The sequence below is a fragment of the Silene latifolia genome, chromosome 9 (assembly GCF_048544455.1).
Source record: "Silene latifolia isolate original U9 population chromosome 9, ASM4854445v1, whole genome shotgun sequence".
Lineage (NCBI taxonomy): Eukaryota > Viridiplantae > Streptophyta > Magnoliopsida > Caryophyllales > Caryophyllaceae > Silene > Silene latifolia.
Window position 1 is genome coordinate 2548384 of NC_133534.1, and position 17636 is coordinate 2566019.

At 37.6% G+C, this 17636-nt stretch overlaps 3 protein-coding genes across 8 annotated transcripts; 1 reads left to right on the plus strand and 2 right to left on the minus strand.

Moving 5' to 3' along the window:
- Nucleotides 1-476: 476 nt before the first annotated feature.
- LOC141602337 (uncharacterized) lies at nucleotides 477-2691 on the minus strand. The gene has a single exon (XM_074422635.1). It carries the CDS (start codon nucleotides 2469-2471, stop codon nucleotides 552-554), a length of 1920 nt encoding a protein of 639 aa, XP_074278736.1. The 5' UTR covers nucleotides 2472-2691; the 3' UTR covers nucleotides 477-551.
- A 6089-nt stretch (nucleotides 2692-8780) lies between these two features.
- Nucleotides 8781-14370, plus strand: LOC141598682 (uncharacterized). 6 transcript variants are annotated; one of them, XM_074418412.1, is made up of 5 exons: nucleotides 8781-8929; nucleotides 10173-12595; nucleotides 13367-13469; nucleotides 13574-13738; nucleotides 13782-14370. In XM_074418412.1, exon 2 carries the CDS (start codon nucleotides 10251-10253, stop codon nucleotides 12507-12509), a length of 2259 nt encoding a protein of 752 aa, XP_074274513.1. In that variant the 5' UTR covers nucleotides 8781-8929; nucleotides 10173-10250; the 3' UTR covers nucleotides 12510-12595; nucleotides 13367-13469; nucleotides 13574-13738; nucleotides 13782-14370. The 6 variants fall into 6 exon arrangements, with proteins under 6 accessions (XP_074274513.1, XP_074274514.1, XP_074274517.1 ...); XM_074418413.1 differs by having other exon boundaries at nucleotides 13574-13631; nucleotides 13956-14370; XM_074418416.1 differs by having other exon boundaries at nucleotides 13579-13738.
- A 486-nt stretch (nucleotides 14371-14856) lies between these two features.
- Nucleotides 14857-17380, minus strand: LOC141598684 (LEAF RUST 10 DISEASE-RESISTANCE LOCUS RECEPTOR-LIKE PROTEIN KINASE-like 1.5). The gene has a single exon (XM_074418417.1). The coding sequence runs from the start codon at nucleotides 17241-17243 to the stop codon at nucleotides 15336-15338; it is 1908 nt and encodes a 635-aa protein (XP_074274518.1). The 5' UTR covers nucleotides 17244-17380; the 3' UTR covers nucleotides 14857-15335.
- Between the last annotated feature and the right edge of the window lie 256 nt (nucleotides 17381-17636).

Below are 17636 nucleotides of genomic sequence, written 5' to 3' on the forward strand. Positions count from 1 at the left end.
TTTGAACTGAACTGAACTTATAGGATCTGAACTAACTTAACTTATAGGATCTGAACTGAACTGAACTTATACAATTTGAACTGAACTTAAATTAAGTGACGTATAAGATCTGAACTGAACTGAACTTATACAATCTGAACTGAACTTAAATTAAGTGACGTATAGGATCTGAACTGAACTTATAGGATCTGAATTGAACTGAACTGAACTTATAGGATCTGAACTGAACTGAAATTATAGGATTTGAACTTATAAGATCTGAACTGAACTTAAATTAAGTGATTTTAAGTCTAAAAGAACAGGGCTTTAGCCTCTTGGTTAAGACGGAAATTATATCGATATTCAAAATTTGGTGAATTCCGCAACTCAGTCTCTTATTTTGAGTCAGTCACTCAAGTCTTTCTGATATTGGATATGGTTATCCTTACGGGTCATTAAGCGATAACTACATTCAACGTCGACTATAGGCAAAAAGGAAGACGGAAGCCTTTCGACGACTGAGATAATGCCATTGTTTTATTAAGTAATTGCTATGACAAGCATTCTGTCAATCAAACCTTACAAGAAGGCAGAGGTTTTCCACATAAACCTTTATTTCCTGAATAAGAACTCACAGGAAAACTGCTAAATGGTTCACCATCAGGAATCTTTCCTGCTAAAAGATTGTCTGATAAATCCAATTCATTCAGTTTACTAAGCTTCAAATAATCCGTTGGTATTTCGCCTGTCAAATTATTATTCCGCATCTTCAATACCTCTAAGGAACTTGCGCCCGCCAATGAGGTTGGTAATGTGGACTCGAACTCATTGTAGCTGAAATCCAAGGTCTCCAATGATTGTAACTTCCCTATAGAATCCGGCAAGCTTTTTCCGAGTGAGTTATGAGATACATTTAGATGCTGTATACCTATCTGTGGTCCTATACCAATGTTCTCGTGACCAGCGGAAAATTTGTTGTCTGAGAGGTCAATATGTGTAAGAGAGCCTCCTTGAAACCCGGTCCCCATCTCGAAAACCACCTGTACTGATCCTGTCAGGTTATTTGAATGAAGATCCAAAATTCCCATGTTCTGCAGACTTGTGATTGTTTTCGGGATATCTGAACTGAGAGAGTTTCTCGATAAGTTCAGGAGATACAGCGTTGTGTGTTTTTCTATCCATGCCGGTATGCTGCCTGTCAAACTGTTGGATGATAAGTCCAACTCGAGTAATGAGCCTTGAGTTGAATTTAAGGATATAGGAAACTCGCCTTTGATTCCGCAGTCTGCTAAGTAAATCCGAGAAATAGATGGCATCTCTGCAAGCCAATCCGGTATTGTGTCTAGTTCTAGACGATTGAATGACAGATCAATCGTTTCTAGGTTATTAATCGATGAAATTTCTCGAGGAAGAGGGTTTTCGATCATGTTTCTCGAGGCAGTGAAGTCCATCAATCGAGTTAGATTACCAAATGATTTCGGAATGCTACCAGATAAGTTATTCCCATCAATATACAGTTCCTGCAATTGCGACAGTTTGCCAAAACTTTCAGGAATCGGACCCTCCAGTTTATTATCTGAAAGGGATACCCTCTGAAGGGAAGACAGGAACCCGAAAGACAAAGGTATACTTCCTGTAAGACTGTTATTTTGCAGCCTTAAGAAACCAAGTGAGGGCATATCAGTAGGGTTAACAGGAAATGGGATTTCTCCCTCTAAATAATTGCTGTCGAAATATGCAACTGAAATCGCGGTTAAATTACTAACCGAAGCCGGGATTTCTCCTGTCAGTTGATTATCTGAAAGATCAAGATTTGTCAGAGATTTCAATTCCCCTATATTCTCAGGAACAGAACCATTCAGGAAATTCTGATGCAGGTCTAATCCCACTAACCTTGTTAAACCAGAAACTGATTCCGGGATTGACCCGGATAATTTATTGCTATAAAGATTCAATCTTTGAAGGTTTTTCAATGACCCAATACTATTTGGGATCGACCCATCAAACCGATTCTCCTGAAGTTGAATTTCTTCAAGATTCGACAAATTTCCTATACTTTCCGGTATTCTGCCAGTCATGTTATTTCCATACAGATGCAATTTTCTGAGTTTTGTAAGGTTACCTATAAATTCAGGAATGTTCCCTGAAAGACTGATCTGCCCTCCAAGATTAAGCACTTCTAACGACGAAAGCAGCGTGATTGAAGGCGAAACTTCTCCTTTCATCTGTGTTTGCAGGGGAGTTTGTTCAGTTGAAATTGAACCAGGAAGATTAATTTCTGTAACTCTTCCTGTTGCATTATCACAGGTAATACCTTCCCATATACAACAGTTTTTACCACTCCATTTTTCTAACCTACCTGAAGTATCAAGGTAAATTCCATCTTTGAATTTACTGAGGGCAATTTGGTCATTTGTGTTGCATGGTAAAACATTGCTTTTTGTAAGTGTTATGCATGAAATTAACACTATGAAGAAAAATTGATAAGACATGTTTTTTCGGAAGATGATACACTTACACCTCGTGTATGAGATTTTGGGTATGTTAGATTTTTCGGAAGGTGAATGAATGAATGAATGAATGAAGGTTGAATTATGAAATTAAAATTTGTATTTAAGTTGATAAAGTATAAAGGAAAAGATCTTTAAGCTTTTTAAATTGATTATGATGTCTTTATTGTCATAATTGTAACGTTACATGAAACTTTCTGGAATAAAATATGAAGTGATTAGGTTATAATATGGAAATTTTCTATATCATGTATGATTCGTAATCTGACGTGGAGAAGCGACAATATGCCTAATTATGATTTTTATAAGGGCACACATTAAAAAGAATTAAAAGGGAAAATTTAATATAATAAATATTGGTTGGAAAAAAGAAAAGTGACGCGGAGTATTATACTATAATTTTCCGTGTGCCCTAAGGTTAAGGTAAATATTATGAAAACCAGACTACAGAATTAATGAATTGATTTCGAGTACGAAGTATTATACTAAAATTTTCCGTGATTTATTCTTAGAACTTTTCATTTAAATATTGGATCTAAGGCTAAGGCAAATATTTTCCGCGGTATTATAAAAATCAGACTACATAATTAATGAATTGATTTCACAAGTAAGACCGTCTAAAAGTTATTGTAAAATACAAGTAGCTTTTAAGAAATTTATGTTGCTAACTTTAATGGTTTTAAAAATTATTGATGTTGCTTATCTATCTCTTCTGTAATGTCCAATAAAGTCCAAAACATAATTTTCTTTCCAATTGGTCTCCCTTGTGACGGGTTACCATTTGTGGCGGATATTTTGTGAGTTAAAATGGTAACAAAATGGGTTAGTGGAGAAAGGGGACCACATGAATAGTGTTGCAGAGAGAGAAAAAGTGGGTACTTTATGAGGTAAAATGGTATCCGTCACTCAAAAGTGACGGATATGTGCCGTCACAAATGAGATTTTGTGTTTTCAAAGAACCTGGCAAATCCAGTGCCAGATTTTAAAGGCAATGCTTTTGTATATAATTAAGTTTCAGTTCAGGTAACACTTTAGTCTCTCCGCATTCCGGTTTATAGTTTACATTTGTTTTATTTTCCCCTCACAAAATAAAGTAAATCTAAATTATCCAATGAAATAGAGGGAGGAAGAGTTAATCAAGCAAGCATTTAACAAACGCAAATTCTTATTTCAGACGTTCTGATAACATGTTTTCCCGTCTGAAATAAGACCGATAAAATGTTGTCATTTTTTAAGAAAATATAACTATTTAATTTACAAAATGTTATCATTAGAGGTGTTATTTTTTACCCTGAAAATAATGTGAAAAATAAGGGTAACATGTTATCGGAAAATAACAATATTTTATTGTAAAATGACAACACATTTTTTTTTTTTTTTGGTGACGAGGGGTTGAATCTTCCCGGACACATGCAATACCCTGCAAACCACATGTGCCATGTAAGACATCCTTTAGGATGACAGGTAACCGCAGCACTCCCGTGTAGGGAGTCGAACCCGGGACCTCTCAATTCGTTGCCACTGCAACGCTTTGAGGCACTCCCGCGCTCCACTACACTCAAGTCACTTATAGCCGTTTGAAGCAAGACGCGCTGTTTAACAAAATGATGATTAAGAAACTAATAATGCAATTTGCATAGACACTAGACAGTGAGAACAGTACTCTGATAAAGTGGGGGTAAAAATCAAATGGTCAATATTTAGCTTGAAAGTCCTATATTCGATACTCTATTCTAGTCGATATAACACTTTGACAGTTCATTTTACACGTAGCCGATAACTTAAGTCGAGTTGGAGTAACATTGATCCGAAGTATTACAACTTATTATTAGCTTTACAGACTTGAGGAAATTGGAAAAAGGATCAAATTAATTTCGGGGGCTGATTTATATCGACGACGTTTTAGTAAATATCGACGACGTTTTTCATAAAAAAGACGATGACTGCCCTTTTGACTTTCTCTCTCTAAAAAAATTTCTCTCAAACTCAACTAAATTAAAAACAAAAAACAACAACAACAATTAACAATATGTCAGCCTAATTAGTTCATGACATTAATTTTGTAAATAACATATTGTTAATTGTTTGCGTAAATCTGAAATTTTTACCCCCAAGATTGAACCATGGACCAAACTTTGAGATCTAACGTTCAACCATGGACCAAACGTTGGAAATCAACGTTTGCCGTTGTCCAAACGTGGGAAACCAACGTTGGCCGTGGTCCAAACGTTGGAATCCCACGTTTGGCCACGGAGAAATTTTTTTTTTTTTTTTTTTTTTAAAAAAAAAAAAAAAAATTTAAAAAAAAAAAAAAAAAAAATTCTCCGTGGCCAAACAACCAATTCCCACGTTCAGCCACGGATGAACGTTGCATTCCAACGTTACACCCACGGCCAACAACCATTTCCAACGTTTGGCCGCGTTTTACCTAAAAACCGTACAAATTCACTCCCAATCCAATTAACAACAACAAATTTCGACTCAAAAATCAATCTCAATCAACTATATTTAAAAACAATATATAACAATACCAAAATTTACATAATAACAACTAATTAACATGAATTTTAATCGAAAAACTAACAAATTCTACACTAATTCAATTAATTTAAATAAAAAGTTAACACATAACCTAATTTACTAACTAATTCAATTCTAAAACAAAATCCAATCAATTTAATCAATCAACAATAACAATAAAGGAAATAAAACTATTTAATTTCATAGTTTAATTCAATTAGTTTCAATTTCTAAACTAATTTAACAAAAAAAAAAAAAAAACACACTTACTTGGCAACGTGGGAGGCAGCAGTGTGGTGGCGGTGGAGGCGGCAAGGTCAGCGTGGTGGTGGCAGCAGTGTGGTGGCGGTGTGGTTGTGGTGGTGGTGTTGAGTGTTGGTGGAAGTTGGAGGTTGAGTAGAGAGAATAGAGATAATAGGGAGAATGGCTAGTGAGAGATGAGGGGCAGTGATCGTCTTTTTTATGAAAAACGTCGTCGACGTTTACTAAAACGTCGTCGATATTAACGAATCCGGTTAATTAATCTTGGGCATCTTACAGAATTGAGGAACAAGTTCAGTTTACAGCATTAGATTACTATTTACTACAGTAAAGTATCCTAGATGCAGACATGCAGTCAAATTTACTCTTTTGAGGAGTATATATAATTTACTTTAGATAAAGTATTACTCCCTCCTATTCTCTAACATCTTCCACATTTCCTAAAACAACAAATTCACTAAAATCTTCCACTTTCCTTATTTGTCTATAATTTGTGGTTCTTATAACTTGTGACCCCACCTTTTCTCCTTTACTTTCATTTTCCTCCATTTTCCTCCACATATTCACTCCTCTTAAAAACACCTCAAAAAGCAATGTGGAAGAAGATAAAGAATAGGAGGGAGTAGTATACTGTATGATAGACTTGTCAAGGCTGTAGTCTGACTACACCAAGCTCTATCTTCTGGCACCAAAATTTGAGTATAATTTTGAATATAATTCTGTTGCTTTTGCTTTTATAAAGAGTAATTTAGAAAAATTACGAAAATCGTGTTGATAGGTTCGTTATAAAATAAGTTTTTACGAGAGCTGATCAATTTTTTTGGGCATAGATAAGTGTAATGGAAGAATAAGATCTTGTTTTTCCAGCTTACGTCAACTTAGCTCCATTCTATTCAATTTAATAATCTTTTCTCCTATATTATCTTTCAAATCTCAATACATATGAGCACATGGTAATATGTGATTTACCCACATTTAAATTCTTCACATTGATCAAATGAGGAAAGAGTTCACAACTTTATGAACCAAAAGAACACCTCCTTTTTCTATCTAGTTTCATAATGAAGTTTTCTTAGGACTTATGAAGTCGATTATCTTTCATTTTTATGAATGTGACTCCAGCCTTCTTCATAAATTTAATATGTTATCGGCGCCTATGACTATGATCTGATATGATGATTTAAAACTAGACCTTATTTACCAACTAGATACAACTTTGCTTGTATTTCTTTACCAGGTACAATCTCCGCTTTCTAAAAAAACTCACCTGTCACCGAAAACAAGTATCAAAAGACTCCTTGTATAATTGTATATGGTTTACCCTCAGGTAACATGAAACGTTCTTTCATTTATGAAGTGTAGACCAAACCCTTCTCATGAATTTAACAAATGCAATCCTAAATTTTACATGAGAAATCCTCTTTAAATCTATCAAGTCTTTCATATTTACACATGAGCACTTAGATCTACTCATCAGAGGTCATTAGAAGTTTCGTATTTGAGCCCTATAAATACAATAATGTTAAAACTCAAGGAGACATTTACCGCCCTATCTTGCCCAGCTCGAATCCAACAAAAGTCACTAGACTTGCAAAAGCAACTCGACCCGACCCGAGATCTGAAAACCCCAATTGACTCGACCCAACTCGACCCGAACATGACCCGAGCTTTTTTGGCCCGTAACTGACGCGATCCAAAAATAACCTGATCCGAAACCACCAAACCCGAAAATGACTCGACAAAATATAACTCTAATTGAATCGAAAAGGCTTGAAATGTCTTTTTATCTCTTATTTATTGACCTGAAAATGACCCGACCCGAAACAACCTATCCCGCTTGACCCGAAACAGAACCGGCCAACTAACTCGAAACCCAAAATGACTCGGCCCGACCTGAATTAACCCGAAATCAATGAGAGTCCTAAACTGACCCGACTCAAACTGGCCCGACCTAAACCTGACCCGAATAATCCTCGATTAACCCATTTGTCAGGTCTAAGGCTCTGTTTGGTAAAATTAACTGAAAAGGTAGCTGAAACTGAAAAGGTAACTGAAACATGAAAATGTAGTAGAAAAATTCTTGGGTACACCGGGTGTACAAGATTATCGTACACCTTAACCAATGATAAACCTTTAATCATATTCCACATGGATTTTGTCATTATTTATGGAGAGTTTGGGTAGTTCTAGTTATATTATTGGCTAGGGTGTACGATGACGTGGTACACCTAGTGTACCCAAGAATTTTTCAGCTGATAAGGTAGCTGGAAATTAGGAGTTGATAAGCTATTTGATTATATAAAAATGTGTTTGACAAAATAGCTGATTTTGGTAAAAATGACGTAAAAAGATATGATCATTATTTAATGTTATAAATTAAAGGGTAAAAGATGGAAAATATTTCATTTCAGGTACCTTATTTCTCAAATGCTACCCGAGGTAGCATTTCATTTCAGGTAGCCTATTTGGTCAAATAAGCCACTTACCAAACACTTGCAAAAAAATCAGATAACTAAAATTTTGGTCAAATAAGCTACCTGAAGTGTCTGACCAAACGGAGCTTAGCGAAAGCACACCAAAAAATTCATATCAGGGTTTGAAATCCATAATCGACGACATTTTAGTAAATATCGATGACGTTTTTAAAAAAAAAAGACGATAACTGCCCTTCCACTCATCCAACACTTTCTCTCTCTAAAAAATTTTCTCTCAACTTCAACTAAATTAAAAAAAACAACACCACGACGGATCTCGAATCACCGGTACTTAAACAACTTAATCGCTTCATTATTTGGTTACATTTTTTTTTGCGCACCGTTAAATCTATTCGATAATTGATTTACGTCACGTATTGACTTAGTAATAACAAACGTTGCAATTTTTCGGCGTAAATCTGAAATTTGTATCCCCAAGCTTGAACCATGGACCAAACTTTGAGATCTAACGTTCAGCCTTGGACCAAACGTTGGAAACCAACGTTTGCCGTGGTCCAAACGTGGGAAACCAACGTTGGCCGTGGTCCAAACGTTGGAATCCCACATTTGGACGACGGCCAACGTTGGTTTCCCACGTTTGGACCATGGTCGATTGTTGAATCTCAACATTTAGTCCATGAGCTATTTCATTTTTTTTTTTAAAAAAAACGTGTTTAATACGTTTATCTGCCGATTTTTTAAATTTATTTAAGTTTTCTAGTCGATGTGCGTTAATTTCTAACATCTTTTTTAATTAGTTTAATGCGATGAGAGATCGAAATGTAGTTGGTTTTTAGTAGAATTTGAGAGAAAATTGTTTAGAGAGAGAAAATAGTGTAATTATGCAAAGGGCATTATCGTCTTTTGGAATGAAAACGTCGACGATATTTACTAAAACGTCGACGATATTTACAAATCGGGTTTTTCTTCTATTTGTCTTTCGACCAGTCCAGTTACTAAATTGGGCCTAACCATAATCCTACAACAGCCCATATTCTTGTGTGGCTTATACTTTGTTGGTCCAAATCATATCCGCATACAAATTCATACTCATCATTTTAATTTGTTTATTTTTTTTTTAAAACAAAAAAAGCCAGAGGCGTATTTTAGCACACTCGTTCGTTAAACTGCGCTCTTCTACCGGCAGAACACTCGCCTGAATGTCGCCGGCTGTCTCTCACTTAGGTATTCTTCGTTTATTCATTTTCCGATAATTATTTCAATTGCATTTTAATTTAATTTAATTGATTGATTAATTGATTTGATTATTTTAGGTTTAAGTAATTTTGATTAATTTGATTAATTAGGTTTAGGTATTTCGGCGTAGTTTCTATGTAATTGCTGATTGTGGCGGTATTCGTATTCGTATTCGTAGTCGTAGTAGTAATTGTTGTACTCAATAGCGGAACTAAGGGGAGCTAGTAGCGGCGCTCGCTTTCGTTGGACAATGAGAAATTTAGATTAAAATAGTTTGACAACGAATAAAAACGGTAAACAAATGATTGAGACGGAAAGAATACTCCCTTTGACTCAATAATTTGTTTACCTTTTTTATTCTTTGTGGAGGTGATTTAATCAAAATATTACAAATGATTGGAACGGAAGGAGTATAAATCTTGGTTACGCCAGTATGCCTCTGGTTGTACTTGTACTATGAAACTGTTGGATATGGTGGCGGTTGTACGAGTGGTGGTTGAGAAGGAAAAAAGTGCATGTGAAAGGAGAAAGTAGGATGGCTGCCATTGTTGGGTTGTGAGGTGAGGAAAAGGGATGGAAAAGAGTAACCGAGTTCTTAGTTTTAAGAAGGGCGAGGCTCATCAAGGTGGAGGGGCAAAGCGATGAGGCAAAGGCGGACGGATAATAAAAAGGTGGCACATTGTTGTTGCAAAATATTAGTTTTACCCCTTATCCATATTATACATATTGTGCTTGTTGACATCAGGAAAAAGTAATGTTGGACAATTCTTTTGTAATATAAATACAATTTTGTTTGTAATTATAGGGTGCATCATGTGCATGATGTGTGCGGCTTTGTTTCTGACCTCTCGTGGTTACGCCCTAGGGCCAGGGGCCATAGTTACCTTGGCGCGCCTTGCGTCGCCTGAAACTAGAATGCTAGACGTGCTTTGCGGAGTAATGGGATGGATAAATCAGACTTAAAAATGATATATGTGCTAAGAGTTTTATTTGTATGAGGACAAATGTGAGCTCGATTGAATCAAGTTTAATTTAGTGCTGATTGCTGAATGCTGACTACATAATCTAGTTTGCTAGATGATTCTTAATCTATGGAAGACACAGTGACATTTCGGTATCATTAAGATAGCAATCTGATTTGGTGTTTTTTTGGTTATAGTAGTTTTCAGAATATAAGATGATTGGTTTCTTTTGTCTATGCTTGCTGTTTGCTTATTAAAATGATTTGCAGGCAATCCGGTGATGGCTACCATTCTATCTCCGTGAGCCTAGATGGCTTGGAGTTGTCACTTCATTAATCAGAGTTTCTATGTATCGTCTTCCATGGGTCTCTCTCATAGAAATGAGGAGATGTGCCTTCTCCTTGTCCAGTGGCTGTTATCAACTTGTTTATCGAAGTCCTTACTTGGGTCAGAAAACGTGGAAGTTGTCCAAGAATAGATATTTGGGAGAAATTTTTTGCTCTTTTTACTCAACTTCTACTAGACCATTCCCAAGTTACTCGCCAAGAAAACCTAATGTAAGGGACTCAGAATTTGTCCAGTACATTTTTGGCACATTAAAGCAACGTCGAACTGAGCCACTAAGGCATGTTCTAAAGCCCTTTGAGTCAAATTTCAGGTCTGACCACCTCATTTGGGTTTTAATGAAAATCAAGAACGATTACCAACTGGTGTTGGACTTCTATGAGTGGGCTTGTATGTTCAGAGAGCCATCACTGGAAGTTCGGAGCATTATCATTCATGTTTCTATAGCTTCAGAAGATATAAAGACAACTCACAGTCTCATTTATGATTTTTGGTCTAAACCAAATCTAGATTACAATCATTCTTTTTCCTGTTTTGTTGAAAGATTGATCTACACTTACAAGTATTGGGGTTCAGACCCCCGTGTTTTCTATCTATTTTTTGAGGTTCTTGTTGAGGTTGGTTTGCTTATAGAGGCCAGAGCTTTTTTCGAGAAGATGGTGAATTATGGTTTAGTGATCTCAGTTGACTCCTGCAACTTGCTTCTTTCTAGTATTTCTGACGATTCAGACAAAAATAGGCAAACAGTTAAGGTTTTCCAGGAATTTCTTGCAGCAGGGGTTAACTGGGGTACTGGATCTTATAACACAGTTATCCACATTTTCTGTCAATTCCGAAGATTTAAAGAAGCTCATCATCTACTATTGCAAATGGAGTTAAGAGGCCATATGCCTGATGTTGTAAGCTATAGCAATGTTATTCACGGGTACTGTGATGCCGGTGAACTAGAAAAGGCATTAAGGCTCGTCAATGAAATGCGGTTGAAGGGTTTGGTACCCAATGCGTTTACGTTTAACAGCATCATTCTTCTAATGTGCAAGTTGGGAAATGTATCTGATGCCAAGAGAGTACTGAGAGAAATGATTAGCCTGAAAATACCTCCAGATGCTGTAGTTTACACAACTGTCATTGATGGTTTCTGTAAATCTGGTAGCGTTGATGCTGCCATCAAGCTCTTTGAAGAGATGCAAAAAGCTAAAATATTTCCTGATCTTATCACATATACCGCTCTTATATGTGGGCTTTGTCGAAGTGGAAACTTGTTAGAAGCAGATAAGCTCTTCCATAAAATGCTTGACAGTGGATTGCTACCAGACGTAATTACTTATACAGCCCTTATAGATGGTTATTGCAAGGCTGGAAAGCTGAAAGAAGCCTTCCGTTGGCACAATCAAATGGTAGACCATGGGTTGACCCCTAATGTTGTCACGTATACCGCACTTGCTGATGGTCTCTGTAAACAAGGGGAGGTCGAGACTGCAAATGAACTTTTGCATGAAATGTCTGCAAAAGGCCTAGAACTAAATTTGTGCACGTACAATGTACTAATTAATGGTCTTTGTAAAGCGGGAAACATAGAGCAAGCTGTAAAGCTAATGGAGGACATGGAAGTGGGCAATTTAGGTCCGGATACCATTACATACACTACTTTGATGGATGCTTATTGCAAGTCGGGAGAAATTACCAAGGCCCATGAACTCCTGAAAAGAATGTTGGATCGAGGACTGGTTCCGACTGTGGTTACTTTTAATGTGTTGATGAATGGCTTCTGCATCTCGGGAATGCTGGAAGATGGTGAAAGGCTTCTCAGATGGATGTTAGAGAAGGGTATAATGCCAAATTCTGCAACTTATAATGCACTTATGAAGCAGTACAGCATTAGAAGCAACTTGCGAGTCACAACTAAACTTTACAAAGAGATGCGTGCTCATAATTTAATGCCGGATAGCAACACGTATAATATACTAATTACGGGGCATAGTAAAGCAAGGAATTTAAAAGAAGCATGGTACTTGTATAAAGAAATGGTAGCAAAAGGTTATGATCTTTCCTTGAGCTCTTATTCAGCTTTTATCAAGGGGCTTTTGAAAAGAAAAAAGTATACGGAAGCACGTGAAGTCTTCAATGAGATGAGGAGTAGGGGGTTAAGTGTAGATCAAGAAATAGCTTGCTATTTCCTTGATAATAGCTTTGATGAAGGAGATTTTGGATCAATTGAGAGAGGCCTTACTGACGATGTGAAAGCCGAGAGTAATCGTTGATGAACAATCAAATTCTCATGGGAGTGACTTCATATCGCTACGGTTGTGCTATTCTTTGCTTCTGTGCTGCCTATGCTGGCGACAAGGTAATATTCCCTATAAATTAGGAGTGATATTGACATATGTTTTGGTCAGTTCAACTTATCTTATATGCTAATTAGATGTTTTCCATGTTCTTCTTTTGACTCCGTTCAACTGTTATTACTTGGGTCCATTAAATTATCGTTTGTTACAGGGGATTTTTTAAAATCATCTTGTTTAAAAGGGATCTATATCTTAATTAGTTTGACCTGCTATCAAAGATACCTTAATAGTAATCGAGCATTTTGCTGGTTGCTATTGGACATATCAGATTAAGGCTGCAATGTTAAAGCTTATGAGGTATAGAGTATAGACTATAGCTCTTCGCCCTTGTGATTCAACGTTGTTCAGATCCCAGACGAAATGAACAATGCAAAAGAAAAAAAGTGAGCTTAATTGTTAGTTACACAACAACCTTGAGCGAATAAATACCACTGAAATATACCCGTGTTGACATTCTTCAAAAAAAAAATTCTTTGATGCTTCAGCTAGAGGTCTCATATGGCAAATATGTTGAGAATTGCTGACACTCATAAGCATTTGTTTTGTAGTAACTATTTTTTTGAAAGGGCTCTGTTATTTTGGTAGTCCTGTATCAATTGGTTTTGTGTTAGACTGATGTATGGTATAGTATATTCCGTATTTATTATTATCATCATCATAAATGGAATGAGGTGCGTATTGCGTAATATGGGATGACAATCTTTTTTGTATTTCCGTGTTCATCAAAATATGCATAGAATCTAACTTTCAGAGTTTTCCGGATGTGTTTGTAGGCCATTTGGTTTATTGAGTGGCAGCTTGATGGATCTATATAATGGGCCGTAGCAAGTACTACAAAGCTTTCTGCATCTAACAACTTCTAAGTTTGAGGATCAGGTTAGAATTTGGCGCCTCTATTTTTCTCATTCGGTTTCAAACGTTGGTAGCTCCCGGTAACTCTCTTCCTTTATTCATTACTGACTTGCTGAACTGTTTCGCAGTACAGTCTGAGGCAAATGATTGAGAAGAAGCTGAAGCTAATGCAGATGGGACTCCGTTGTATGTCACTTTTCCTTACATGTGTCTTTGTGTCTCTCAAGAGCAACTTTAATGGTAGGCTAAATCTGTGTTGGTCGGAGAAGGTCAAGGCGTCAAGCCTATTCCAAGTAAAATGTCCCCTAATGGCAAGTAATGGTAAGCTTACTTGAGGGACATGCTTACTCGCAAGCTAATACAGTGTAAACCTTATCTGCCATTAAAGTTGCTGTGAGAGTTTCGTCATAATTTGGTGGTATAGTTTCTTAGATTTCAGAAGTTCAGTCAAATACTAGCGTTGGCGCTCAATTGATACTCTGTCTTCCATTTGTTTACGTTTGATTTTAGATCAGCGTCAAATGATGACCGTCTTTTAAACATAAACAGCATATGGGTGACACTCAGGGAAGTCTTGTTCAGCTACCTGAAGCTTCATATGACAGTTGTTTTATTAGCAGTGGTCGAGACTCGAGAGATGACGTAATGCAACCGCAGCTGAGAAGACTATTTATTTTGAGAATATCTCAATCAGGTAACCAATTTGTTGGAATTGTTGACCATTAGATTATACTCCGTAACAATTTACACATGTATTGTACAATTACATTTATCACAAATTGAGGGGCATCACATGAACATGTTACAGCTTTGTATTGGTTTAGATCAAAGATCCAATCCCATGTATACACATCATAATATAGTGTTGAATTCCGAAAATAATTGTATATTTGTATTCCAAAAATAAAATCTTTTTTTCTTTTTATATATTAACCATGTCGAATTTTATACTCTACTACTCCCTCATATTCACTATATTCCTCCCCTTTCCTTTTTGCACAAGGAATAAGAAACCGATTTTGGACCACACAAAACACACTACCCCACATGTAATTTAATTTGGACCACACAAATCAACCCAAAAAAGGAAATAGGGAAGAAAACCCGAATAATCCAAATAAGGAAATAGGGAAGAAAATGGTGAATAGGAGGGAGTATATATCTATGGATACCTTCCTATTTCCTCCGATAAACAATAATAAATCATTATTTTCTCTGCATCCATTTATCAATTGACCATTAGATCGTTCTGAAACAAAATTTGGACTACGATGCTTGGTATGTGCTTTGAGCTTGTAAAAAGAATACCAGAATTTGGATTCATCTAAATCCAAATGCATATTTTTCTTCATTTTCTCACCACTCAATAATGGTCCCAACTCTCAAGTCCTATGATCCAAACATGCACCAATTTCTTCTTTCTAAAAATATTGCCATCATTAAATTCATGACATACAATTGGCCATTAAAACATTCATGACAAAGCTCTTCTAAAACCTAATCAAATGCCCAATCTAACAATGTACTCCAAATGAAACAAAAGTGATGATTATCATAATCATAATTAATGTACAAAATACAACACCAAATGGCATCAAATATCTTCAATAGTTCAATGATCCATCTTTTGGGATGATCTCCCTATCATCACAAATAGTTAGAAAACAATTCATGATTAAACCTTTCAACCCCACCAACCAAACATCAACATTGTACAAATATTGACTAACAAAGCATACATATCCCCACAATCCACATCTCTAAACATTGCTTTAGCGCCTAGTCTTGTTTAAGACCGTCTTAACTTACGACATCTCACATAACCAATTACAATCCACATCTCTAAACATTGCTTTAGCCTTTAGCCATCTTGACTCTTTATACACACCCTCATGTTATTGTCTCATCCCCGGCCGGGACCACAACCACATTAGCATTGGATCCACGGACCCCACGTGTCCGACTCCAAACCCGTCTCAACTCCGCCACCACCTCCTTAGCGTCTGGCCTGTCGTCTTTATCAGCTGCCAAGCACTGGAACGCCAATTCAGCCACCGCAGCCACACTTTCCTCGACTACTGTCCCCTCGGCTGCCAATGCCGGGTCCACAACCTGATCTAACAACCCCAATTGTATCTTAGCCACAACCATATCAACCAACGCCATCTCTCGTTTCTCCCTCTTTTGATCAACCGCTTTCAACCCGGTTATCAACTCTAACAGAACAACTCCAAAGCTATAGACATCACTCTTTTCGGTCAGCCGAAACGACTTATGATAATCCGGGTCTAAATACCCTGGAGTACCCTGTGGACCGGTCCATATACAACCAGAAGACGAACCAGACAACTCCCCAGACGAATTCCTATACTCCGAATAAACCAACAATCTCGACAACCCGAAATCCCCAACCCGAACCCTCATACTCTCATCCACAAAAATATTACACGTAGTAATATCCCTATGAACCACAGGCGGTTCAACCGTAAAATGTAAATACTCAACCGCTATAGCAACCTGTAACGCAATATCAACCCGGGTTTGCCACCCTAATGAACCGGAAACCTTTTTTTTCGGACCGTGTAAATGATCCGCTAATGTTCCATTTGAGATGTAATCATACACCAACAGTAACCCTCTCGGGTCACTACAATACCCATGTAATTTCACCAAATTCGGATGCTCAATCGACGAAAGAATCAATATCTCATTACAAAACGATTTCGAAGAAACCGTAATCCCCCCAACCCCAACCGCGGTCTGGTGGTTACGATGGAGGTATTTAACCGCAACAACTCGGCCATCATTAAGTTTCCCTAAAAAAACCGAACCAAACCCTCCATCCCCAATTTTCCTTTTCGGGTCAAACCGGTTCGTCGACGCTTCCAGCTCATCGTAGGTAAAAACCGGCGGTAATAACGCCGCGCAACGATGCCGATACAAAAACGTCGTCGTTGGGTCTTCCAAATCCTCTGCTAAACGTCGTATTCGTATCCGTCTACTTTGTACAACAATGTAGACCAAAACAAACAATGATAATAAACAAACAATGAATAATCCCAACGAAACGAGCTTAACTCGCTCTTTATGGTGTCGAATCCACTCAAACGACGACGTATTAGACGACTTACATTTCCGACAAAGCGAAAAATAGTCGTCATTATTCGGATCAAATTCGACATCAAACCCGAGTTTAAGGACATTATTCAAGTACCCAAGTACATCACTTTGGCAACCTTGTTCGCTAATTCCATTACTAGCTCCACCCGTTTCGCAGACGGTTTCGACGAGGCGAAACGGGTGTTTAACCAATGTGCAATCCCATGGACAAAGGGAGCAATTGGGTAAAGAGAGTGTTGGATTTGGACATGGTTTGAGTAAGGAGAGTCTTGAGCAAGAGGAGGAGGAGAGTGTGAAGGGTGTGTTGGTGAAGTTGAGGGGTATTTTGGGAATATAGGGGAAATTTGAGGGGCATTTTGGGGATTTTTGTTGGGGTTGGGGTGGGGAGGGATGGGGGGAGAGGGTGAGGGTGGAGGAGGTGGGGTCGTAGTTGAGGAGAGAGAAAGTGAGGTTGTTGATGACTAGGAGAGAGAGTGATGAGGTGGTGGTGAGGTGGCAGGTGAGGTGGAATGATGGGTGGGCACAGTTTTGGAGGGTTGAGAATGGGTATGGGAATGGTGGGCAGGGGGTTTGGGCTTGGGTTGGGGGTTTGCAAGTTGGGGAAGCGGAGGCGGAGACGGAGACGGAAACGGAGATGGAAGCGAAAGCGAGAAGGGTGGTGAGGAGAAGGAGAGGCATTGTGGTGTGTGGTGTGTGGTGGAAGTGATGGAGATGGAGATCTGAATGTTTGGTTAAGAGAGGGGAGTGAAGGAGAATGTGAGGGGTCACGTGGGGAGGAAGAGTGATGACAAAAGGATTGATTGGAAAGGAGGATAATTTATGTTCTAGATTTACAAGCTGAGATTTACAGCTGAGATATTGAGAGAATGAGTGGTAGGTTTGTTAGTCGGAATTGTGTAAGACAGTTTTATACAAGTATCTGATATAAAGAATTGTTATTTGCCTTCTCTTTTCTACCTTCTCCTCTAATAACCGGTTAAAATATACTGTAGTATATTTAGTCTTATTTACATATTAACTTAATCGATTGTGAGAGGGCAAAGAGAGGAGATGAAAGAGAAGGTAGAAGGG